At 40.9% G+C, this 27,868-nt stretch overlaps 1 protein-coding gene across 1 annotated transcript in view; it reads left to right on the forward strand.

Moving 5' to 3' along the window:
- The window catches only part of lama5 (laminin, alpha 5), a 122,261-nt gene that overhangs the window by 48,668 nt on the left and 45,725 nt on the right, over positions 1–27,868 (forward strand). The window contains exons 3-6 of the mRNA XM_034694911.1: positions 8,828–8,945; positions 13,013–13,131; positions 13,269–13,439; positions 15,535–15,632. Of these exons, the coding sequence (XP_034550802.1) occupies positions 8,828–8,945; positions 13,013–13,131; positions 13,269–13,439; positions 15,535–15,632 (506 nt within the window). The remainder of the gene's footprint in view (positions 1–8,827; positions 8,946–13,012; positions 13,132–13,268; positions 13,440–15,534; positions 15,633–27,868) is intronic.

The raw sequence follows: 27,868 nt of genomic DNA on the forward strand, positions 1-27,868 counted from the left end.
AACTGTGAGGAATCTTCTGAATCATCTGAAACTTAAAACAGAACGATGCCATAAATTTATTGTTTATTTTGGTGCCTCTCCATACTTTTCACAGTGGACACCACCTTAGGAAAGTTGTGCACACACTCACACAATCACACACACACACACACAAAGTGCTGCTGGTGATGTCATGATGTGATTGGCAGCTCTGTGTTTTCTCTGCTGAGGTTTTCTGGCACTAGTATTTTTCAGCGGTCTGACCCTCTCTTTAATGTCTATCTGTCTGCCTGTCACACTGAGTCTGTCCTGGCTTCACACACACAGACAAAAACCGCCAAAGATACACACACCAAAGGAAACCACCAACAACTTTTATCTCACATTCATCAGAGAACAAGACGAGAGGATGAAAACTGGAACTCAAAACTTGAAAGTCTCTCTCCTCCTCTCTGCTGCAGCGGCGCCTCCTCTCTCCTTCATCCCTCCATCCTTCCCTCTGTCCCTTTGTTGTGTGTCTCCGTCTTATAGCCATGGTTACTTGAGGCACCGGGAATGTGGTGCCACCAAGGAATGTGTACAATTATTAAACCAGCCAGGGGCCAGACACACACACACACACACACACGAACACACACCTGCATTCCTCAGACGTATGCACACACTGCAGCACACATACTTCATCGATAAGATGTGGTGCTTAAGACTTCACTTCAACAGAAACTTCCAGGGAGTCTGTTTTTTAGAGTTTGCAGTAAGTCAAGGAGGTTGAATGAAGAAGCAGGCCGATGATCTGAAGTCTGCGTGTGTGCAGGAGGTTCAGTTTTACCCTGCAGGCATGTCGCCAAACAGCAGAATCTGAGGAAACTAGTGCAGTGAGTAACAGAATCAACAGCACTGTACTTCCTGAGTCACTGCACTTAACTTCAGGTTCAATAATCAACCCTCAGATTATCTCATCGTGTGTGAGTCATCGTCTTATCTGATCTGCACGCCTCCTGTCATCATGATTTAACCTCTAAATGTCCTGGTGAAGTTTGAAGAGCTGATACAGATTCCTAAAAGCGTCCTATTTATTCTCTCCATCAGCGTCCCTCCCCTCAGTTTGACCTGCTTGTTGTCACGGTAACAGCCGTCTGATTGATGGGTGGACAGTTAGTTCAGGGAGGCTGACCTGGGAAGCCGCCACTAATCCATAAATCCTGCAGAGAGGTGTGTGTGTGTGTGTGTGTTGGTGCCAAAGAGAAAAAAAGGTCAGCAGGACCTTTTGTTGAGTGTGTGTTTGTGTGTGTGACTCTTCCGTCAGTGTGTGTGTGTGTGTGTGTGTGTGTGTTAAAGCCAGAGCACAGACTGACTCCCATGGAGAGCTGGAGACAGACAGCTGAGAGAGTCAGAATCTGAATTCAGCTCTCATTCTTGTGGCTGCAGGTGCTGAGTGAACTCTTTATTCTGGTTTATTAATTTCACATCACTCACTGTCTCACAGCCAATTTCCACCAGGTCCTTCTCCAATACGTCACAGCACCAGATCTGATAGGTTTCTAATCTAGTCAGTGTGTTAACTTCCACTGGATCCGCTCCGTCTCTGATCCAGCAGGTCGTAGTCCTCCGGATCAGATACGCAAGACTTCTATTTCTGCAGGATGCCGGAGCACGACGCATCAATCTCAAGAGAGCAGATGGAGGCGGGACAGGAAGTCAGGTTTCACCAAAACAAAATGAAAACATCCGGTTAATTTTCAGAATAAAACACTCTGTGTTATCACCAGATCGTATTTCACTTAACTACAACAACAAACCAAAGTCATGATGAGCGGAGCCAGGCCTGGAGTCAACAGGTCAGAGGTTTTCAGAGGACCAGAAAGACAACATGGATGACGGTAGGAGGAGGAGGAGGAGAATCCTTAATTCAGTGATTACTGAGGGAAAACCTCGGTCACATGACTCCAGCTGTCCGGGGGTCCTGCTCCGGCGAGAGAGCACGGCACCGGACTGCAGAGGATAGGAGACGGATCTGGTGGAAGTCCCGTGTTAGCCCTGTTAGCTGAGACTTTTACCTGCAAAAAAAACACAACTCTACATTCCTAATTCCATCCTAATCAAGGCTGCAAATAACAAAGAGTCATTTTGCAGTACTATTTCTGTCTACTGCTCAGCTTCTTTTTGCTGATAACTCTTTTAAGATTAGTTATAATTAGTTAAACAGCATTATGTTATAATAATATGTGATTGACATTTACATTTTACAGTAAAACCTGCACAAAATACCCAAATATAGGCTGCAACGATCTCAATTTGTTCCCAAATATTTCCAATAATTTACATTTCTGTTTCATGCATTTTGTACAGAAGAGGATTAGGGCCACTGAAGAAAAAAAAAAAAAAAAAAGGTCAAAGTTTTGTTTTTTTTATTATTATTCTGAGAAAAAAAGTCAGAATTCTGAGAATAAAGTCAGAATTTAAAAAAAAAAAAAAAATGAAAGTCCAATTTTTTTTTTTTTTTCATTATTACTCTGAGATTAAAGTCAGAATTCTGACTTTAATCTCAGAGTAATAATAAAAAAAAAAAATTGTACTTTAATTTTTTTTTTTTCAGTGGCCCTAATCCTCTTCCGTAAGTTTGTTTATAATTCATATTTTGGAGTTTTTTATTTAAAAATGTCCTTTTAAAAAAAAAACAACAACATTTTTTTATATATTTACAACTTTATTGGTGCTTATTAAAGTCGTCCAAAATTGCACAGATGTTCAGAAAATATGAAAGAGAAGTATCAGAAAAATCGAATCAAAAATATTTGGAATAAAATCAATAAAATAAGTCGGATAACTACCAGAAAAATAAAATAATTCTAAAAATAAAATATAAAAAAATAAGATAAAATGAGTTCAAATTATGCCAAAACAATGGTCATAACATTATAAAGAGAGAGAGAACTTGCTTTCTTCTTGACTGATATCTTGGATGTCTTTATTTGGAACATGTAAATATCAGTCCCTCCTGGAAGTTGCGATTTCGCGATCGCAACTATCAACGCAAATTCAACCAATCAGCAATTTTTTCGCCGCCTTGCAATTTTATACGATCACCACAACTTTCCCGCAAATTTGACTAATTACCCTAACCTCAGCCCCTGCACGTCATCGGTTTTGTCATCAATTTCACTTCCTTAAACGTAAGTCCTCACTTGATCGGCACTTTTCAACAACAAAACAAAACACGCAGAGAGAACGGGTGAAGAGAGGGGACAGCAGGCAGGACAAGTGACCATGACAACGTTGTTATTTATAGATTGAGGGGCTCAGTGTTCGCTTGGTCTCTACCTGCAGCAGGTGTACTTCATGAACCAGCTCTCCTCACCTCCATGCATCTGTCTCATCTTCATTGAGGATTTTTAACCCCCAGTGTGTGTTAAGGCTGATTTATACTTCTGCGTTGAATCAACGGCGTACCCTACGCGGGGGGTCCGCGTAGCTCCCGTACCTACGCAGAGGCCTACGCACGACGTGGTGACGTGCACCTCCTCCAAAATGTAACTAATCATGTCTGTATGATAAACAGCAACATGTATCAGCTGTAGATTAACAGAACACGCTCTGAAACTCTGTGGAAAAGTAAACAGAGATCGTAGCGGGACCGGAAGCAGGAGGCCGGCTATCAGAGAGACCACACTGCCCTCTAGCGTTTAGGAGGAGAATTGCTGCGCGACACGGACACACCGACGCACAAGTATGTGGGGCTCATGTCCGCGTCAGCCCCTGCTGCGTAGGGGAGACGCAGAAGTATAAATCAGCCTTTAGTGACACAGACACAACCACGGGGCGTCTGTTTAATATTTAAGGTGCTAATATTTGATGTTTGACGTTGTTGCCGTGGTTACCGTAAAAAGCTCTGCGTCCACAGCTTGATTTATTCCAGTTTGGTGAAACATCAGACACATTCAGTAAGTTTTGATCAACTGATTGTCATCAAAGATGCAGATTCACGTCAGAGTGCCGTGAGCTGCCTGTAAAGTGCCCCTGTCACTGCGAGGTGCATTCAGGGACCGTCGTAAATGTGCAATGCAGTCCTTTCATGGCATTTTTCTGTGAATCAAGAGAATCAAAACACAGTCACAGTGGTCACATCAAGAATGTTTTCTAAAAACATCTGTAATTTAGTGTATTTACTCGCCCCTGAGATGTTATTGGGGGAAAAAAAGCTGCAACAATCACAAAAAAATCCTGCAAAATCCTGGAGGGACTGAAATAAAATAAAAAAAATTAAATAACAAGAAACAAAAATCCCCAAATTCCCTCAGCATGCAGTGAAACATTTCACTTAATATGTGCAGAAAGGAGTCAGAAGAAGTGAAAACACATTGAATCATACTTCTTTATTTGTTAGTTATTAACTGTCCATTCTTGTAAAGGGCCTTAATGCTTTACACCTGCAAACCTTAGTTGGACGTTCTGGGCCAACATCGCTTTGTTTCCAACCCCTACAACGGTTTCAAAAAGAAGAGGTGCTCCAGGAACTCCACAGACCCCCCCTGGCTCTTCTATTGAAAACACATGAAGCTCTGTAGAAGTTGAAACCATGCTGCAAATGTCAGACACAGTTTGTTAGCAATTAGAGTCTGACAGTCAGTGGTCCTGCAGCTCACCTGAGGCCTCTGCAGGTCTGGTCTTGTGCCTGTAAAGGATGGACTCTGAACTTGAGGTCTCTCTCTCTCTCTGAGCAGGTCGAGCTTTAACCCTGAAATCAGAGGAATGCTTCTGAGTTTTACTTTCAATATCTTCAGCTCCCCTGAGGGACGAGTAGAGGTCTTGACTTTTCTGTTTCCTGTCCTTTAGATCTCTGAAACACACACACACATTCTCACACACACATTAACACACACATCTGCAGCTCTGATTTTCTTTACCTGGAGCAAACTCTACAACACATTCCTCTGGATTCCTCTTCTTCTTGGTGTTGTTTGTTGTTTTCTGAGAACCAAAGTATGAATGGTTTGACAGGCAGAGAGAAATAAAGCTGAACCTGAGTCTCCTCTGTCAGCTTCCCCCCTCCATCCTCCATCCTTCATCCCTCGCTCATTCTTCCTCCTTAAACATACCGGGAGCATTCCTCAGTGATGGAGTAGTGCCTGTTTTTACGGCTCTTTGAGAGTGATTTGTTTGTTGTCATCGCCTGTCAGAGCTGCCTGTCAGGACGAGGAAGTGTGGAGGGAGCCTGGTGATGGATGATCTGAGCTTATGTGTGTGTGTGTGTGTGTGTGTGTGTGTGTGGGTCTTTGTGTAAGACCCTCTGACTGTTGAACTTGTGGAAACACGGACAAAAGAACGACAAATTGAGTTCTAGTCTCAGATTATTCTCTCTGATGGATGTTTCAACAAACTCCCAGTGGTTGCAAAGTGAAGATAGTGAAAGTATCTTCATTCATCAATGTAGATAATTAATGAAAGGTGTCATGATACCAGATTTTTAAACTTAATTAGGATACTAGTTAAAATCAAAGGATCAATGTTTATTTTTGATACCTGATACTGATTTAAAGCTGGAGTTGGTAGTCTTGGAAAACTAGCATGAGTTTGAATGTAGCATGTCTTCAGGACTTCCTCTAAACCCTCCCCTCTGAGCTCCTCCAAAACGACACCCCCGCTCACATGCACGAGCGCCGCTGATTCACGACCATATTCTTTATTCTTTATTCAGATCCCCAGTAGCTGCCACTAACGCTGCAGCTACTCTTCCTGGGGTCTACATAAAAAAAAACATAACATACAAAATATACATAAGATACAAAACTAAAAATTCAACAAACATTACAAAGAAAAACTGTGAATGCTGTATAGAAATAATAAAAAAAAAAAAAAGAAACATGCTACAGACATGAAATAGAAAAAATGAAAATGTTTCAAACATGCAATAAAATGAATCAAAAAACAAAACAGTGTTTACTAAAATTCATTAAAATTCATTAATGTTAGAGTTCTGATTAAGGTGTGTTGAGCCGCATTTTGTAATAACGGTGCATTTTGTAATAAACGTCCAAAATGTAAAAACTTTTTCATTTCATTTTGTAATAAACTGCCGCATTTTGTAATAAACTGCCCCAACGCATTTTGTAATAATCTTCTCAAAATGTAATAACTTATTACATAATGCGGCAAAATGTATTACAAAATGCTAGTGATGGGAATTCCGGCTCTTTTTAGAGAGCCGGTTCTTTTGGCTCGGCTCACTACAAAGAGCCGGCTCTTTCGGCTCCCAAGTGGCTCCTCAGATTTTTTCTTGTTTGAATGAATGTATGACCTAAAATAATGTAAAATTATATGTAAAATGAATTACTAATGTAAAAAACATACATTATATGAAATGTGCATCATTTAAAAGGCTTTATTTATATTCTCAACATGGAGCAGAGTGCTACAGAAATTAAATTATAAAGTACAAAAAACAAGACTCATCATAATTAGACAAAAAGGTCCAATCTCTGATGTCTGTATATTATTTATAAACTTTTAAACACCTTCATTAACAGCAGGTTCCCTTCACTGTCTTTACTCTTCACTTATTGCACTGATGGATAAACAGTTCTAATGTCCATGACCTGGATGACTGAGAACTTTCACAGACACTTCTAATGTGCCTTTGCAGGTTTTTTCTGGACCCTGATTGATGACACTTTCACCTTACACAGTCTTCCCTCTGCCGTTGAACAGTCTATGCCTTTTAAATGTGTCTAAAGTTTTCTGTGTGTTCTGCAGTCACTCGTTTTCTCACCTTTCCAGTACGTTCTCTCTGTCGCGCGCGTTCTCCCTCTCGTCTCCCTCCTGTTGGTGTGCTCACTGTGCTGTCTGTGTCTCTGACCCCTCCCCTCCCCGTTCTGCTCAATGTAGACACGTGATTGGTCAAGACGCCACCATGTCTTGACCAATCACGTGAGGCTTTCACAGAAAAAGACGAGGAAAAAAAACAAAAACGGCTCCCTGTCAGGAGCCGGCTCCCGTCGTTCACTTCAAAGAGCCGGCTCTTAGAGCCGGATCGTTCGCGACCGACACATCACTACAAAATGCGTTGGGGCAGTTTATTACAAAATGCGGCAGTTTATTACAAAATGAAATGAAAAAGTTATTACATTTTGGACGTTTATTACAAAATGCACCGTTATTACAAAATGCGGCTCAACAAGGTGTTCCTTTAAGAGTCTTTTAAAACTGGCTTCAATTATAGTGACTGGTAAATTATTCCAAAGTGATATGATGGTGACTGATTCAAAACCGGTCCTCACCAAAACATTCTCATAGTGAAAGTTAAAAACACAAACAAACATGGCTGCTGTTAGCACTCACAACTATCATGCTAGCATTATCCAGTTGTACTGGTGACACGATATCAGGAGAAAAGTTATAACACATATATAATACTGTAACAGCTCTACTGTTTGTTAAACCTGTTCAGTGTAGATGTTCTTAATTCCTACAGTGTTGACGGTCAGTGAAGGCATCAGGAGAGGTGTAGAGTGGGTGAGCGGGAGAGAGGAGAGACAAGAGGAAAAGTTCTTCATTCATTCAAACATTGATTGTTGTTTTGTTGGTTGGCGTGAGGGCTCGAGGTCGAGCGAGAGGGGCAGTCAGTAGAGTCAGGGGAAGCAGAGGCGGGAGACGGGGAGTGAACGCCGGGGAAATGTACGCTTTGCAGGAGGCGGGCAGAACGGCAGGACGGGATCTGATTGGTTTAAAATGTTGGCACCCAAAAACGGTGATTGGTTGGTGTTTTCCCAGGTTTACTCCGGCTGTAGATAGCAGCTTTTTTACCTCTTTTTGAAGAACACATTATGTATTGATTACCATCAGGACATAAAGATCATTTTAACCAGTATAACAAGAAGTGGATCTAAATCTGAACACCAACCCCAGCTTTAAATCAGAGAAGAAAGAAAAGCTTTAAAGGGTGAGAATAAAAGGACACATGTAGAGAAGTGTTATCATATAATCTTGCAGATTTAACTCTCTCTGACACACACACACACACACAGAGACACTCACTCACAGAGGAAGTGATTGTAATTGTAGGTTTTATGTTATTAAATGCGTCATGGTGTTATTCCAGTGTGTCTCTGAACCCCTGAGAGAAGTTTGTCATCACGTCAGGGGCTTTCAGGGAGCAAGGGATGAGACGGAGGAGCATCTGGTGTTAGTTACTGACAGGACTCAGCTTTGTGATAATGACTCAATGTCGAAGGTGTATAATAACAAAGCTGATCACACAGACTGTTGATGTTTTAATGTCTCTGAGGAGGATGGAGGTGTCACAGGTCGATGCTTCATGCCGCTGCGACGGCTGATTAGCTTGAATTTGAATTATCCTTTACTTTTAAATTATTTTCTTGTCTTCAAACCTCTTCTTTTGTTTCCTTAACTTTACCTTACTTCCAAAGTCTTATCATTGCCTCCTTTCTTTTAAATCTTATCCCTTTCACCTTCATGCATTCCTACTCCCCCGTTATTTCTTGCATTTTCCTGCACACTGACTTTCTGCAAACCTCAGCTTGTTCCTCAGATAACACCAGCTCCAGCAGCAAATCACTGAATTCCCTTTTTCCTGATAATAAGATGCAGACAGAAACACCAAAATCCCCCAAAATGCAATGCATATGTGTCTTTAAAGTGTGAAAAAGCAGCTGCAAACGGACACTTTGCAGTTTTTAATCCTGCAGTTATAAATAATTGTGCACTTCCTTATTTTCTCTGGAGCAGTGCATCGTCTTGCTCAGTGCAAAAGTTCAAAAACAACTCATATCTTGTTTTAAAATGTTAAATGAAGCTCCTGACTGTAACTTTGTTCCTCTCTGTGTCTCTGCAGCTCTTCCACGTGGCCTACGTCTTGATCAAGTTTGCAAACTCTCCTCGTCCTGATCTTTGGGTTCTGGAGAGATCCACCGACTTCGGGCAGACTTACCAGCCGTGGCAGTTCTTCGCCTGTGAGTAGAAACACACACACACTCTCACACACACACACACACACACACACACACACACACACACACACACAGACCTATAGGATGCTCATATATGCCTCCAGATGTCTATGCGACCTCAGAGCGTCGGATTCCATCAGCATCACTTCATGCTTCTCTAACCTCCCCGAGGGCTCAGAGTATTCCTCCTGTAATCTCAGAGTGGAGCAGTCGCCCCGAGGGCAGGCGTCTGATTGGTTCATTGGTTTGCTGATCAGATCAGAAAGAGGGGGGAATCATTGCATCACTGAGCTGGAAGCTGATTGGCCGTGGCAGCTGTCAGTCAAGGCAGGCTGCGGGGGGAATTCCAGGCATGTCTGCCAACAGGTCGCAGCTCGATGCTCACCTGAGGAGCGGAGAGGGTTTGAATGTGTGAATCTGCGGCCACATAATGAGCCGGTGTTTATTAGGATCATTACTTGAAGCTGCTGGAGGTGTCAGAGAGGGAAGAGAGATTAAATCTGAGCAGTCTGATAAAAACATCTCGAACCAAAGAGTCTCTTAATTAACTTCTAAACCGACTGCATGCCAGCGCCTTGTTCTCAAGTTTGTTCAGCGCTCTTCAAACTGAATCAAAGAGGCTGCGAGGGTTTTCATTTTTTAAATATAGTCTCTGCTGGAAAGTAAACAATCAGACACAAAGAGAGCAAAACTCTGCTGCCTGAAACCGGTCCTGACAACAACTGCTCTCCAAAGTGTGGATGTGATTTCAGCTGCAGAGAAACATCTCTGATTCATCAACATCAGTTTTGTATTTGCAGAGTTTGTTGACACTCAGAGGACAGAAGGTCCTGGTTTTGAATCTTCTCAGCTGTGCTCCTCACTTTTGAGGGAATGATCTGCATTCTGCAAACATTCATGGCCCGGCAATCTATCCGGCTACATTTCCAAACTATACCCTGGAAGCTCAATGACGTGTGAATACTTGATCTCAGACACGCTCTTTTTAAAATCTCAGTGCAAAAACAACCAAGCCTCCTGTTCTGCTGCAAACACAAGTCAGATTTCACCACGGTCCTCTCAAATCGCTCACTACTCCCTCCAAAAGGCAGGCAAGGCAAGGCAGCTTTATTTGTATAGCGCATTTCATACACAAGGGCAACTCAATGTGCTTTACATTAACACATTAAAAGCATTGGAGACATTCAGACAGGCATAAAAGAACACAATTAAAATGACAAATATGATAAAACAGAAAAGAAAAGGAAAATTAGAAATATATTAAAAATTACATTAATTTTTAATTTAAAGTGAGTTAAAATAATCTAAGATAGGAAGGCAGTGGCAAATAAAAAGGTCTTAATCTTTGATTTAAAAAAGGTGAGAGTTGGAGCAGACCTACAGCTTTCAGGGAGTGTGTTCCAGATATGTGGTGCATAATGACTAAACGCTGCTTCACCATGTTTCCTTCTGACTCTAGGGACTGAAAGCAGACCAGTACCTGATGACCTCAGAGGTCGAGGTGGTTCATAAAGTAGCAGCAGATCAGCAATGTATTTTGGGCCTAAACCATTCAGTGCTTTATAAACCATCAGCAGGATTTTAAAGTCTATTCTCTGACAGACAGGAAGCCAGTGTAGGGATCTAAGAACTGGAGTGATGTGGTCTACTTTGTTGGTCCTTGTTAGGACTCGAGCAGCAGCATTCTGTATGAGCTGCAGCCGTCTGATGGACTTTTTAGGGAGTCCTGTAAAGACCCCGTTACAGTAGTCTAGTCTGCTAAAGATAAATGCATGGACCAGTTTTTCTGCATCCTGCTGAGACATGAGTCCTTTAATCCTTGATATATTCTTAAGGTGATAGTAGGCTGACTTTGTAATTGTCTTAATGTGGCTGCTGAAATTAAGGTCTGAGTCTAAGACTACACCAAGGTTTCTGGCTTGGTTTGAACATTTCATCATTGCAGATTGGAGCTGAGCCGTTACCTTTAACCTTTCTTCCTTGGCTCCAAAAACAATCTGGTTGCAAAAAGAAGAAGACATTATCGCCTGCAGAAAAAATACACATGCAAGGCCCTTCAGTTTTCTTTTAAAGCTACTATCAGTCATGTTTCGAGTCTGCTGCTGCATCCTTTGAAGGTTGCATTTGGAAACTGGTTGCATAGCAGAGGCTCATTGGCAGCTGTCCCGTTTTAAAGGGTCTTTCAAATGTGGACGACAAAGGTTCAAGGTTAGCCTTATTTAAAACGACTAACAAACAGCACAAGACAAGACAAGACAAACAAAGTGACAAAGTGTTCAGTATTAAAAAGATAACCCTCAGTACAAAAGTGTCCAAAAGTATGCATCATGTGCATCCTTTCCTAGACCAACACATCCTGTGATTCAGATCTCAAGCAGCCGTGTTACACTCTGGTCAAGGTGTGTGCTTTCAACTCACTGAAACAGAGAGTCTGATAAAGAAAGACGCCTTCAAACATGAAGTTACCTCTCAAGGAAGATGACTGTGGTTCAGTTATGTGATGCAAGTGTAAGAGCAGTGACAGCTGATGATGCATCCTGCAAATCCTCTGCAGACCAGACCAGGATGCTAAAGTGTTGTTTGACTCCAATGAATCCTAAACCCTTCTGCTCATGCTCAGCAGACTTGGTTGATGCCAAATGGTGCACATTTTTAACCCCAGACTCCATAACCAAAGCATGAGTAACCATTAATGATTCGTCCTCTGGTGCCAAAACACGGCCGAGTGCGCCAACTGTCAGCTTTAGTTTGTTTAACTTCATCCATGTGACTGTGATCAACTCCGGCCAAGAAAACTCCACCAGAGAGACAAGACTTAAAATATCAGAGCACAGGAATCATGAACGCACGAGTCCTGAGATATCTGACTGTCTCAGTTTGTCTCATTTTTACAGACTGACACTCGTCTTCTGTGCCAAGGACGAATCCAAGATAAGATGAAACCATCCCAGGACTGTTCTCTGTGCTTCATGGAGAAACAATGTGACTTTAAAACAAGCTGCAGCCTCAAACTCTAGTTCACAGTTTAGTTCATCCTAAACTCTCAACTCTCTCAGCTCATTTTTATTCATAGAGCAGCTTTCATACATTCAAGCATGCAGACAAAAGTGCTTCACACATTAAAAAAATAAAATCATTATGATAAAATTAATAAAATGAAATCAGCTACATAAAAAAAATACAATAAAATCAAATAAATACCAGAAAATAAAAAAATACAATACAATCAATAAAATAAAATTAGATAAATATCAAAGAATAAAATAAAAGCTTTACAATAATTTATAATCAGATTATTACCAAAAAATAAAATAAAAAACTTTTCAATAAAAACATAAAATAAAATCTGAAAAATGAAATAGAATCATTATAATAACATTTACAAAATAAAATCAGAAAAATATTAATAAAATAAAATAAAATCAAGAAAATAAAAACAAATGAATATAAGACAATATAATTAAACTATTACTATAAAATCAATAAAATAAAATCAGATAAAAAACAGAAACATAAATAAAAATCATTACAATAAAATCAATAAAGTAAAATCAGATTAATATCAGAAAAATAGAATAAAATCATACAAATATCAAATAAATAAAATAAAACCTTTTAATATGAATCAATGAAAAAATCAGTCAAATATCAAAAAAATAAAATCATTATAATAAAATCAATAAAGAGAGAAATATAAGAAAAATAGAATATTATAAAAATAAAATGAAATAAAATATAAAATTATGCTAAAACAAAAGTCATAATGGTTATGATGCATAATGCTAATATCGAGGAAGGTCTCTCTCTTAAAGTCATGTGTAAAGCTGTTTAAACAGTCTCAGTCTGAGCAGCTGTGAAGCTGTAAACATCAGAGGTGTGTTTAAGAAACTCTGTTATTCAGTTAAAACACAAACCTGCACTCAGCTGAGACGCTTCATTAAAATACCACAGGACGCTTTTCACTCCTCAGGTTGAAGATGAAAGAGTCGTCACACATTTACATACTTGTGTTTAAACTGATTATACCCTTCTCTTTCTGTGTGTGTGTGTGTCTGTGTGTGTGTGTGTAGCCTCTAAGAGAGACTGCATCGAGCGTTTTGGACAGCAGACCATCGAGAGGATCACCAACGACGATGACGTCATCTGCACCACCGAGTACTCACGGATCGTCCCTCTGGAGAACGGAGAGGTGAGCGTTAGAGGATTTAATACTTCATTTCTTCATGTTTGAAATCTTCCTCCACGTCTTTCCCACGCTGTCTCATGTTTGTATTTCCTCCCCTGCTCATCAGCTGATATCATGTATGTCCTCCCTTCTCTCTGCAGATCGTGGTGTCCTTGGTGAACGGTCGTCCCGGAGCGTTGAACTTCTCCTACTCACCGGTCCTCAGAGATTTCACCAAGGCCACAAATATCAAGCTCCGCTTCCTGAGAACCAACACGCTGCTGGGACACCTGATGGGCAAGGCGCTGCGTGACCCCACGGTTACCCGCAGGGTGAGAGCACGCAAGAATGAAACCACCTGAGTCTGAGTCAAGATTTTGACTCAACTAGGGACAGACAGCGAGGGAGTTAAACTTCCTCTCATCAGTAAAGAAAGTTTTTCTGACTGAAGCTTCAAACTTCAGAAAAAATAACGTGTGTTTGAAAACTTCTAGCTTTTTGAGCTTCCATTGAAATAGCAAATATGCATGATTAGTTAGGTTTAGGTATGAAGGATACTTTAACTCTTTGAGGCACAGTTCTGCACACTTGTCTCCACCTTTTATGCTAATCACAGCTCAACATAACCGCAACAGATGTCACTGAATTAAGAATTAAATCAACCATCTAATTGTTTAATTCTCTGCTCAGAGACTAATCAAATATGTATAATATTCTCTTACTTCTGGTGATACTCAGAAAACAAAAACAAATGCTTCTACTTGAGGATAAAAAAGTGAAATATTCTCTTGCAGTCAGCCTTCATTTATCCCCCTCTCTGTGCACAGCGCTGCATGTCTCTGCATAAAGCAATCACCTGTTGATCGGTGGATTAGTGTGACACTACTTGCAGAAATCATTCAGAGCTGTGACTAAAAATGGAGATGGCAGAGCAGAGGATGTACATGTGCAGTAATTGCACAGATTAAAGTCTACAGGCTGCAGAAATGGTCAAACAATAAGAGTTCAAATTGCAAAAAGATGCAAAAGCTTCAGTCCTTGATTATCCAGGTGTGATTAATCAACCAGCTGGGGCGACTAATTAGAGGTGACCAATGCACCTGAGTCAGAACAACAACTGTCATAAAGATACTTTAATGTAACATCTTGTGGAGCAGAGAAGTTGACATGTAAGTAAATATAAGTAGTTGTTGTTACTCACCTTTTTGCACTTTGAGCTCTTATTGTTTGGACGACTCATGTATTATTTAAAGAGACTGTTTCTGCATTAAACTTGGTTTTCCTCCAGTGCAGACGTGCCTCAGAGTCAATGTTTTGATGCCCTGAGAAGGCACAGTTTCACAAACCCTGGATCTAACTACTTTGGCATCACCTTTAGTGTTTCATTTCTTATTTTAAAGCCCTACATTTCTAATTTTGGCTGCTTTCATCTTGACTTTTAAGAGTCAGAAGTGCATTTTTAACTGGTGGAAACCTAAGAGGTCACTTTTATACATGCAAACTGTAACGTCTAACCTGCATCACCGTAGGTTTATGTTCTGGGCCAGTAGTTCCCAAACTTTTCAGCCTGTGACCCCCCCAAAATAAAGGTGCCAAAGACTTGCGACCCCCACTGTCCCTCTAAGTGATTTAATGTGTCTTCATTTAGCTAATCTGCAGGAAATGACCCTACCTATCTGAGCATGTGTCTTTGTTTCCTGTGCTGTTATGAATTAACCTGCTGCTACTGATGCTTTAGATAATTAACTGTTCACTAACACTAAACTTAGGAGACATCTGGAAACAAAGAAAGGCAGAAAACTCATTACACTTTATATTTTCAAGGCTTTATTTCAAGTTTAGTGTCTATTTTTGTGGATATTTTTTACTATAACGGGTAAAATTGACCATTTTTAGATAACTTTTGTCATTGAACTATTTTTTTTTTGCATTTTACCAGTATTTCTTTGTTCACCACAAGAAAACAAATTATATATAAGTAATTCAAAACCAACAGAGGAGAAAAAAATATATATTTTTACAAATAAATGTAAAATAGTAATAATAAACAAATAATAATAATTAACAGTACAAACAAAGAGGAAGATAAACATAAGAAAACAAGGTAAATAAGCAAAAAATAATAATAGTAATAAATATTTTTAGAAAACTTTTTTTTTGTGATCAAATTTTATTTTTCTTTCCATATAATAAATTAAAAAATACAAAAAAATAAAGTATGAATAGACATATGGACATTACAAAAAATAAAGTACAATAAATAAGTAATTTATTTTTAGATAACTTAAAAAAAAATAACCCAGGGGGTCTGGACCCACACTTTGGGAACCCCTGTTCTAGGCTAGAATGAGTTTATGTCTCATACTGTAGTGCTTCTCATGTTAAACACCATGCATGATGATATAATGATGTTGTTTGTGTTTACAGTATTACTACAGTATCAAAGACATCAGTATCGGAGGACGCTGTGTGTGCAACGGACACGCTGAGGCCTGCAACGCCGAGGACCCCAACGACCCCTACAAGTAAGAACACACACACACACACACACACACACACATGCATGTACATAAAAGTGGAATCAGACGTTCTGTCATGACTCTCAGAAAACCAGAAGTGTTTGGTCTTGAATTTTCTAGCGAACACGCGTCTGAGTCCGATGATTTATGCCTCTCGAGCGACCGCAGCATCTACCTGCTCCCACACAAACACACACTCAGCTCTGCAGAAAGCACCTTACAAACATTCATCCCCTGGAGCGATGACTCTGATCTGCAGCACAGGTTTCAATTATTCTTCGTCTGTGGTTACGTTCAGTGCCAGCCGCCGTCTGTCAACATCCCTGCAGACCTGCAAACACAAATAAGAGACGAAACACGAGCCTGAAAACAGAGGAGGTCAGGAGGGGAGTGAATCTGACAAATCAATGACATGACAATAAGAACGCGGTGATGAAGAACTAATCTGCAACAACCTCAAAATAAATAAACGTGTGTTGCTACCGAAGACTCGGTTTCACATCTGCAGGAACACGTCGGCGGAATCTGCCAAATTCAAGACGTGGGTGTCAGATCTCCAGCCGGAAAACCAGATCACTTGGAGGGTTTAGTGCCGACCTGATATCTGGGATTACATCAGGTGTCTCTTTGTCTCTCCTCAAATTGATTCAGATGAAGACTCAAGCTCTTTTTTTTTTTTTATATATATATACATTTTTGGCCTTTTTGCCTTTATTTTATAGGACAGCTGAAGAGAGACAGGAAATGTGGGGAGTAGAGAGCGGGGGAAGACATGCAGGAAATGGTCGACCGGCCAGGAATCGAACCGGCGACCCCTGGGACCATAGCCTCTGTACATGGGGCGTTTAGACCGCTAGGCCACCAGTGTTTGTTGTCTTCTTCTCACTGCTTTAATATGAATGTGTCGTCTTATAGGGCTGGGCGATACGGCCTGAAACTGAAATGTCAGATTTTACAGATTTTTGAATCAATCCTTCTTCAAATGGGCTCCATGTTGCAAGGCAAGGCAAGGCAAGGCAAGGCAAGGCAAGGCAAGGCAAGGCAAGGCAAGGCAAGGCAAGGCAAGGCAAGGCAAGGCAAGGCAAGGCAAGGCAAGGCAAGGCAAGGCAAGGCAAGGCAAGGCAAGGCAAGGCAGCTTTATTTGTATAGTGCATTTCATACACGAGGGCAACTCAATGTGCTTTACATTAAAACATTAAAAGCATTGGAGACATTCAGACAAGCATAAAAGAACATAATTAAAATGACAAATATGATAAAACAGAAAAGAAAAGCAAAAATTAGAAATATATTAAAATTTAAGTTAAAATTTTAATTTAAAGTGAGTTAAAATAATCTAAGATAGGAAGGCAGTGTCAAATAAAAAAGTCTTAATCTTTGATTTAAAAGAGGTGAGTGTTGGAGCAGACCTGCAGCTTTCAGGGAGTGTGTTCCAGATATGTGGAGCATAATGACTAAACGCTGCTTCACCATGTTTCCTTCTGACTCTAGGGACTGAAAGCAGACCAGTACCTGATGACCTCAGAGGTCCAGGTGGTTCATAAAGTAGCAGCAGATCAGCCTAAACCATTCAGGTCTTTATGAACCATCAGCAGGATTTTAAAGTCTATTCTCTGACAGACAGGAAGCCAGTGTAGGGATCTAAGAACTGGAGTGATGTGGTCTACTTTGTTGGTCCTTGTTAGGACTCAAGCAGCAGCATTCTGTATGAGCTGCAGCCGTCTGATGGACTTTTTAGGGAGTCCTGTAAAGACCCCGTTACAGTAGTCTTAACATTAATTACTGCATGGCCAACTTCCACTGGATCCGTGTCCGATCCGTCACAGCACCAGATCTGATAGGTTTCTATTCTAGTCAGTGTGTTAACTTCCTCTGGATCCACTCCGTTGCGTTCCGGCTGCGTCTCTGAGTCCTCCGGATCAGAACACAAGACTTCTATTCTTGTCTATCTCAACAGAGCAGATGGAGCGGGACAGGAAGTCAGGTTTCACCAAAACAAAATGAAAACATCCGGTTGATTTTCAGAATAAAACACTCTGTGTTATCACCAGATCGTATTTCACTTAACTACAACAACAAACCAAAGTCATGATGAGCGGAGCCAGGCCTGGAGTCAACAGGTCAGAGGTTTTCAGAGGACCAGAAAGACAACATGGATGAGGAGAGGAGGAGGAGGAGAATCCTTGATTCAGTGATTACAGCGGGAAAACCTCGGTCACATGACTCCAGCTGTCCGGCGGTTCCTGCTCCATGCTGCGTTCTCAAAACGCAACCGGATGACAGAGCACTGACCGGACACGGATCTGGTGGAGGTCCATCAGTGGAGAGAAACATCTGGAGGTGGACAGGAAGTCTTCTTCTCTGATTACAGCCTCCAAACTCAAAAACTTCCTCTTTCTTTACTTTGCTTTATTGCTGCGTTAGAATAACATGATGGAGCTTGTTTCAATGCATGCGAATGTACTGTACAGTGTGTGTGTGTGTGTGTGTGTGTGTGTGAATTTCCACTTAAGTATAGCTCTTTCATGAGAAGTGGAAGTGGGCGCTGTGTGATTAATTTAAACACCTGTGATCCCCGTGTGTAGCTCTGCTGTATGCATGCATGTGTGTGTGTGTGTGTCTTACCTGCAGGCTGTAGGTTTTACAATAAGCCATCATTACTGTCAAAGCATCATGACTCACAAACACACACACAGACACACAGGAGCATGAACAATACTCTGTCTCGCTGGGGTTTGCTCTCCGTCTGTCTTCTTTTTGGGGATGCACACACACACACACGTCTCTTTTATATGTCACCTCCATCTCTCTCCTCACACACACACACACACACACACTTGCTCAGACTTGTTGGAGGTATCTGGAGAGCGTCTAAAGCCGGTGATGTAGCTCTTTCCGTGTTGTTGCACGCGAGTGATTTGGGGATTTCGGAGGAAAGGAGGGATTTCGGAGAAAAGAAGGGGAGCTGAGGCGAATGTGGAGCTCCTTGGAGGTGTTTGGAGCGACCCCGACGTCCTGCAGGAGATGTTTCAGCCATAACTTTTGAAACTGAGAGGCACCTACATCAGAGGTTGTTGATCTGAGAGCGCCCCGTTGGCTTCAAGATTCTGAGTAAAGAGGAAAGTTGGTCACAGTTCAGTCACAACAGACAGCAGAATGACATGTTTCATGCATGTTTCTTTGCTCAGTGTTGAAAGAGTGCGGCGCTCAGACCCTCAGGGGGTGAAAGAGTTAAGATCTACAGTTACAGAACAGACAGACACGTAATCACTCTCCTGCAGTCATATCTGTATCTCACGGAGAGAAACCAGAGCAGCCGCAGACGCTCTGACAGGTGTGTGTTTAAACTGAAGCTGCTGAAATGAAGCGGAACCTTGTGTCCTCTGTGTGTCTGTGTGTGTGTGTGTGTGTGTGTGTGTGTGTGCAGCAGACAGATGTGGGCGATGGTGTGTGTTTGATGGGTGTTTGTAATATCGTACAGTAAGAAGACTTGTGTGTGTACGTTAAAGTATCTGCTCTCACGCTCATGAGGAGACCCTCTCCCCTCGACGTGTTTCATTTTGTTTCACTGAAGGTGCAGGAACTTACAGATTTGTATTTTCTATCCTTCATATTAATATTTAAACTACATCCAATGCACTTTGTGGACATTTAAGATGATGTAAGATACATTTCGGATGCAATTTAAACAAGTATGAATATTTCAATGACTTATATTCATCCGGCAGCGATGAAACAGGCTGTGACGGCTGCATGTAACGCTCTAAATCAAAGTTTAAATCAGTGGAAAAATGTTGAATTGACACCTGTGGTTCAGTCCAGCTTCTTCCAGCTGAGACTCATAGCGAAGGTGAAGGCATATCTCCCTCCTAAGGATCTAGAGAGAGTTGTACACGCCTTTATTACGGCTAGGCTTGATTATTGTAATTCTTTGTATGTGGGCTTAGACATGGCGTCTATTCAGCGCCTGCAGCTTGTACAGAATGCGGCAGCTCGCCTCCTGACTGGCAGGAAACAGAGGGAGCACATCACACCTGTGCTGCGTGCTCTCCACTGGCTCCCAATCACAGGATTGATTTTAAAGTTGCACTTTTAACATACAAGGCCCTAAATGGATTGGCACCATCCTACTTGGCTGATCTTCTCCATGCTCACAAACCAACCCGAGCACTGAGGTCAACAAACCAGCTGCTCCTGGATGTGCCTAAAAGTCGCCTTAAAACCCGGGGAGACCGAGCCTTTGCAGCAGCGGCCCCCAAGCTCTGGAATGGCTTGCCACTCCAATTAAGATCGCCCCCCCCCCTCTGTTGAATGTTTTAAATCTTTGTTGAAGACCCATCTCTTCTCTTTGGCCTTCTACTCGTGAAGAGGACATTAATATCCTGTTATGTTGTTGTTTATTGTTGTCTTCATGTAATTTTTACTTTTTACCTTGTAAAGCACTTTGGCCAACACTGGTTGTTTTTAAATGTGCTTTATAAATAAAGTTGACTTGACTTGACTTGACCTGCAGGAAGAGACAGACACAGGACTTTTGCATCAAGATGAAGCTGTTGCATCCCTCTTTTCATATCCTCAAGACCTCCTTTGATAAATCCAAAATATGAACTCTTAAAACTAGAAAACGAGGAAGATGCTGACCCTCTTTCTTTGGATTATATTTGATGCAAACTGCAGCTTTCAAAGACTTCACCTCTGTGCATGAGCCGTGTAATTTAGCTGCTTATCTAAATCAGCGGCTGCTTCCATATTTTTTTAATTATTAATATGGGACCTGGGTTTTTTTCTAGGCAAGGCGTTGGTGCAGAAGTCCTGGTATAACTCTTTCCTTTCTGTAAGCTGCATGATATTATTAAAACAGTAAACAGTTCAGCTTAAAAGAGAAGTTTAGGATCCTGATTGAAGCTTTAACTACACCGCAGTGTTTACGAATGGAGTCTGGTGTCTTTGAAAAGCTATATGTAGTGGCTTTAAGATGACTGTAAGATAAACTTGAGCCTCTTTTTCCTCCTAAAAACCCTTGAGGAGGACATGACATCCAAGTCAAGCTGTGAAAGCCACAATGTAAAGTTTGTAACAGTTTCTGCAAACGAAGATGGGAAGACATCTTTCTGTTCCCAACTTGAAAATTCAAGATTCTCCTTCTTCCACCTTGTGTTTTTATTCATCCTGTTACGAGTCGCTCTCCTGGGTTTGCACCAGTTGCATGATATTCTCACATCATCTCTTGCAGAATGCACAACCTTTGACTTCTTGCAGGAATTTTACCCGGAGGCTAACAGGAGAAACTCTGAAGAAAGACTGGGTGAAACTTTCACACGTGCACATGCCCTAAACATCCCTCAAGTCATGCATCCAAGGAGTTTTGTGCATGTGTGAATACAGCTTGGACCTGTCACAGAAACAAAGGAAATCCAGTGGATGTACTTTGAACATGTGCATTTGCCCCTGAAATTAAGTATCACCCATCATTTCCAAATTTTATGACTGCTAGTTTGAGTATTTGAGAATATTTGTCACTTGGACTCCTTAAAAAGTGGAAGAGATTTGTTACAGAACTGTTGTAAAAACTGTAATTCATCCAAAGTATTTAAAAGCACAAGCTTTCATACAGTATGCATGTTTCAGTCTCTCAGCTGAGGTGAACATGAGCCCTGCAGGGAGTGTTTACACTGCCGAGTGTCTGCAGGCCGTGGATGAGTAACTCACAGAGACAGTCCGGGGAAATGAACAAGGATGACACCAGGAGTCCTGGTTTCACTCCCTTCATGAGGGATTAGAGAAGACTTCATTGGATTATGGAGATAAAGCGCATTGATGCTCATCTCTTGAGAATTAATTGGGTATTATTATAATCCACTGAAAGGATTTGGGCTTGTAAAGGCACATACCGTGTTTTTCTACCTGGAGTATAATGTGTTGTAAAGTGTCGGACACATCTGTTCTTTAGACCCTGGAGCCAAGAGTACAGGTGTTTTATGGTGATGCTAGAGAGTTACTGCTTACAGCATGGGATGTTTTTTAAATTAGAAAAACAACTTTGTAAAAATCAGGGTTATGGCTTCTAAAGGTGAAAGAGATCCTGCTTTTGTGAGTCTTTGGGATTTAGACTTTCAGGTTGGACTAAAGAAGAAACTTTAAAACCTCTCCTTGGACTGTGAGAGCTTTTTTTACACCCTTTTTGACATTTTATGGACTAAATAAAATTGATTAATCATAAAAATAACAATCACAGATCAGTCAAAAAGGCATGCATGACATAAATCCTGAAGTCTTTGATATTTTAAATCATCTAGAGCCGTAAAAAACATCTTCTGGTGTCTTAAAAAAACATGCATTATGTCTGGAAACTTTAACTTCCTAAAGCATTATATTTAAGAAGCCAGAGGGGGGCAATTAAGTTAATCTCCTCGTGCACACGTCCATGCAGACTTCATGCTGGATCATATTGAGTCCAGCTGCCTGCCTGCTCAGAGTTTGTTCGTTTCTGCACCATTTGGTTTCACTTTCCTGCATCACCTCCAGTTCAGGATCAGAGCTCGGGGAGGTGAGGCTACATCTGGGTTAATCATCAGTGCAGCCATCGTGTGCGTTTAGGCGTAATTGTTCCTGAACCTGTGTGTGTGTGTGTGTGTGTGTGTGTGTGTGTGTGTTTGAAAGGAAAATAAGGTTTTCCTCTGGGAGTCAGTAAAGTGTGGGGATATTAACAAAGCATGAAGAGGAAGGAACTGCTGAGGAGGATTAGTTGTGTATTTTTTCCTTCTTTTATACGAGAGTATGGGACATAAATTCTGTTTAAGTGAATTCCAGCTGTGATTGAGAGAGTAGAACTCATATTTCTGCTCTATTTATCGTGTCAGAATAAGATTTAACATTTCCTTATTTGTCCTACTGTTCCAGGAAAACATGTCATGACAAAGCAGTACGACTCAGTTGTGTGAAAATTATCTAAAGATGCTAAATTTGTTAGAACAGCTATATTAGAATAAGTCATATTTAGAGCAGAGTGAATTTCACTGCATTCACTCTGCATTAAACACAGACATGACTCTGTAGTGGAAGTCACTGCATTAGAAACACAGACATGACTCTGTAGTGGAAGTCACTGCATTAAAAACAGACATGACTCTGTAGTGGAAGTCACTGCATTAATAACAGACATGACTCTGTAGTGGAAGTCACTGCATTAAAAACAGACATGACTCTGTAGTGGAAGTCACTGCATTAAGAACAGACATGACTCTGTAGTGGAAGTCACTGCATTACAAACAGACGTGACTCTGTAGTGGAAGTCACTGCATTATAAACAGACGTGACTCTGTAGTGGAAGTCACTGCATTAAAAACAGACATGACTCTGTAGTGGAAGTCACTGCATTAGAAACAGACATGACTCTGTAGTGGAAGTCACTGCATTAAAAACAGACATGACTCTGTAGTGGAAGTCACTGCATTAAACACAGACATGACTCTGTAGTGGAAGTCACTGCATTAAACACAGACATGACTCTGTAGTGGAAGTCACTGCATTAAAAACAGACATGACTCTGTAGTGGAAGTCACTGCATTAAAAACAGACATGACTCTGTAGTGGAAGTCACTGCATTAATAACAGACATGACTCTGTAGGGGAAGTCACTGCATTAAAAACAGACATGACTCTGTAGTGGAAGTCACTGCATGGGCTCAGAATCACTTTAAAAACCATTGCCTGTGAACACAGTTCATCACTGCAGATTTAAAGGAAACCATATATAGACTTGATCCAGGATCACAGAGACTTCTCTGGACCTGAGCCTGTTTAAGATGGACTAAGGGGAAGTTGAAAACTGTCCTGTGGTCTGATGAATCAAAATCTGACATTCTTTTTGGAAATCCTGGACGCTGTGTCCTCCGCTCTAAAGAGGAGAGAGGGACCACCCGGCTTGTTATCAGCTCACAGCTCAAAGCCAGCGTCCCTGATGGTATGGGGATCAGAAGAGTCCATGGCATGGGTAGTTTACACATCTGTGAAGGCTCCATTAATGTTGAACAATATATACTGGTTTAGGAGCAACACATGCTGCCATCCAGACAATGAGGTCTTCAGGAAGACCTTACAGATTTCAGCAAACCACATTCTGCGTGTATGACAACAGCATGGCTCTGTAGTAGAAGAGTCCAGGTGCTAACTGGTCTGCCTGCAGTCCGGACTTGTCACCCATTGAAAGGTCAATTTAATTCATATACTCATGAGATAACAGAATATCTTAGGGGCCTTTCAGCATTCAACATCAGACTGTGAATCCATGTCAGTAACGTAACCCAAAATAATTTAACTGTGTATTTAAAAATGTTTCAAATTCAACACTTTTCTTAAAGTTTCATCGAGCCTGCAGCTTCACCTGAGGGAAATTAAAAGTAATAATAATACGTCAGCTTCAGAAACAGCTGTTTGGAATTACCAAAGCATGAAAGAGCTTCAGGACACAGACAGTGTTTATCTTGTGACTCATTTCTGTATTTCACACATAAAAGAATGATTAACTGAATGGAAAAAACACACACTCAGATAGGAATCCTAATATTTAATCATTCCAGATAGCTTTCAAGCAGATATTTCTATTGAGTCATGCATTAAGTGAAAGTATATTTAGAAGAAAACGGGGTCAAAGAGCGAGATTGGGGTGCAGCTTGTTGAATTATACTTTATGACACAGGAAACCTTGTCTGTCTGCATGTGCTCGTAAAGATAGTCACGTAAAATAAATTAAAAGTGAAGCTTTGAGTAAACACTGAGTTAACTCTGCTCGCTTCAGGAAGCTGGTGGTCCAAAAAGTAGCGATGAAATCCAGGAAGTAGTGAATTTAGGTGGAAACCGTCCATTGAAAGTCATTTCCTAAAAGGCTTGAGCAGAACTGATCGCATGGGAGGAAGAGAAAGGAGCATGAAGGGAGAGAGAGAGCTCGGGGATGCATGAGTGAGCGTGTGAATTTAATTGTGTGTGAGAGAGAGAGAGGGAGAGAGAGAGAGAGGAGGGGGACTGCATGAATGGATCTGATAGTAAAGGTGAAAGCTGGAAACACAATCAGCCTGCAGAAACACAATACACAGACGTGTTATCAGCTCAGACCAGAGCACAATAGAACACCTCACCCTGCAGAAAAGTCCCAAAAAGATCTGCAGACATTTAAAATGATGGAGAGAAACTTCAAATAGAAACAAAGTTTGATAAACGAGTGAATGAAGAATAACTGTTCTGAAAAAACATCAGGAAATCAAGTTAGAAAGGGGAGTGACTTTCTGCTCATTTGGAGAGTATTCCATTACATTTGTGCTTTAATCATCACTGAGTTGCTGCAGAACTGTGAAGTTTTGTTTTTGCAGGTTTAGTTTAATAATAATAACTAGGCTCTATTATGTTGTCCTGTTACCTTCTGACTCAGTGATCATCTTAAAGTCCTGTTACCTTCTGACAGTGATCATCTTAAAGTCCTGTTACCTTCTGACACAGTGACCTTCTTAAAGTCCTGTTACCTTCTGACACAGTCATCATCTTAAAGTCCTGTTACCTTCTGACAGTGATCATCTTAAAGTCCTGTTACCTTCTGACACAGTGATCATCTTAAAGTCCTGTTACCTTCTGACTCAGTTATCATCTTAAAGTCCTGTTACCTTCTGACTCAGTGATCATCTTAAAGTCCTGTTACCTTCTGACTCAGTGATCATCTTAAAGTCCTGTTACCTTCTGACACAGTCATCATCTTAAAGTCCTGTTACCTTCTGACACAGTGATCATCTTAAAGTCCTGTTACCTTCTGACTCAGTGATCATCTTAAAGTCCTGTTACCTTCTGACACAGTGATCATCTTAAAGTCCTGTTACCTTCTGACACAGTGATCATCTTAAAGTCCTGTTACCTTCTGACACAGTCATCATCTTAAAGTCCTGTTACCTTCTGACACAGTGATCATCTTAAAGTCCTGTTACCTTCTGACACAGTCATCATCTTAAAGTCCTGTTACCTTCTGACACAGTCATCATCTTAAAGTCCTGTTACCTTCTGACACAGTCATCATCTTAAAGTCCTGTTACCTTCTGACACAGTGATCATCTTAAAGTCCTGTTACCTTTTGACACAGTGATCATCTTAAAGTCCTGTTACCTTCTGACACAGTGATCATCTTAAAGTCCTGTTACCTTCTGACACAGTCATCATCTTAAAGTCCTGTTACCTTCTGACACAGTGATCATCTTAAAGTCCTGTTACCTTCTGACACAGTGATCATCTTAAAGTCCTGTGTGAACATGAGCATTGACTAGAATGGGATCGCATTAGCTGCAACGTAATGCGACACTGTGCATGCTGTATAAATGTATTTATTGATCTATTTAAAGGGACAGTGCATATTAATGAACATTTCAGAGTTTGCATCAATGTAAATATGCCAGAGTTAGCCATAAGGCTAATTTTCATCCGTAGTCCCACGTAGGTCAAAACACAACATGAAAACAGTTCATCATGGTAGCATGACAATGAAAACAATAATACATCACAAGAGCATAATAAGTTATACTAAAGTGCAAGTTAGTGCATTAAAGTGCCATAGAGTTGGACCAGGTAAAACATGGACCAACATATCAGAATATCACACATGTGAAAGTGCATACCTTAAAGGTGACATATCATGCAAAATGGACTTTTTAATGGTTCTTTACCTGAAATATGTGTCCCTGTCTACAAACCCCCCGAGAATGAAAAGAATCCATTCTAGTTGTAGGCTGTCTTAATAAACACAAAGGTCGCTTTGACTCCCCACGTCTGCAGATTTGAAGATCTAGTGGATGATTTTTATTTGTCATGGATAAGTGCTAGCGCTAATTAGCATAGCCACATAGCTATATGTTCGTAGCTGTAGCTGTAGCTGTAGCTGTAGCTGTAGCTGTAGCTGTAGCTGTAGCTGTGTACCAAGACACACGTCGACATACTGACAAATAAAACAACAAGAAACACTAAATCTGTGACCAATCCTTCAGAAAAGGTCCTGCTGCCTTTCTGGCAGAGGTCGGTTTTACTCCCCACGTCTGCAGATTTGAAGATCTAGTGGATGATGTTTATTTATCATGGATAAGTGCTAGCGCTAGTTAGCATAGCTACATGTTCATAGCTGTGTACCAAGACACACGTCTACATACTGATAAATAAAACAACAAGAAACACTAAATCTATGACCAATCGTTCAGAAAGGTCCTGCTACAGGCGCCTCTCCGTGAGGATCAGATTCAGAGGGTTGAAGTAACGCGATCTGTGAGCAGCCGTGTATATTCAGCCAACATGTAAACATTAGATCAACGTGCTGGAGAGCCGAGGCACATCCACTTCCTGAGGGGGCGTGGTCAGAGAGAAAACAGAGTGTTCTGATGAGGACTGAAGAAGAGGGTTTTTCAGGCAGACCAAAATCTGATTTCAAAGTGTTTTTTTGAGCATAAACTTTAAAGACATGTTTTGGGGACCTCTTAGACCAATATATGTTGATGAAAAAAGCGTGATATGTCACCTTTAAACCTGTAGAATAACACACATGCACACACATGCACGGATGAATACACACAAGCACACACCAGCACACACGCACAAATTGGGGGTTATTGTATTGCATTGTTTCCTCCTGTGTTGTAACTAATCCTCTCGTATCATATCATATCAAAATTGTATCCAGTCCTCTCACGTTGAATCCTCTCACGTTGAATCCTCTTGTACTGTGTGAAGATCATTTTTTATCTCATTGTATCTTTATCATATCGTAGAGATCAAATCCTATTGTAACGTATCATGTATCAATGATACTCATTGTACTGTAAGGTATACAACACCATATCAGACTGTATCATATTGCATTGTATTGGATGTAATCATAGCCGACTATGCTGTATCATACTGCATCGTATCATGTTGTGCTCCAAGGATAAGACACCAAACCCAGGACCTGAAGTGAGCTGGATTAGATTAGATTAGGCTGTCTCCAGGTCCTCCTGCCTGTTTTCATTCATATTAAGAAAAAGGCAAGACTCACAAACTTTGACTTCATTAAGCCTGATTTATACTTCTGCGTCAAATCAATCTTCTTCTTCTTCGTCCTTCTTCTTCTCCGTCCTCCTTCTTCGTCTTCTTCTTCCTTCTTGGTTCTTCTTCTTCTTCTTCGTCCTTCTTCGTCATTCTTCTTCTTCTTCTTCTTCTTCTTCTTCCTTCTTCGTCTTCTTCTT

Source organism: Notolabrus celidotus, chromosome 11 (genome assembly GCF_009762535.1).
Source record: "Notolabrus celidotus isolate fNotCel1 chromosome 11, fNotCel1.pri, whole genome shotgun sequence".
Classification (NCBI taxonomy): Eukaryota; Metazoa; Chordata; class Actinopteri; order Labriformes; family Labridae; genus Notolabrus; species Notolabrus celidotus.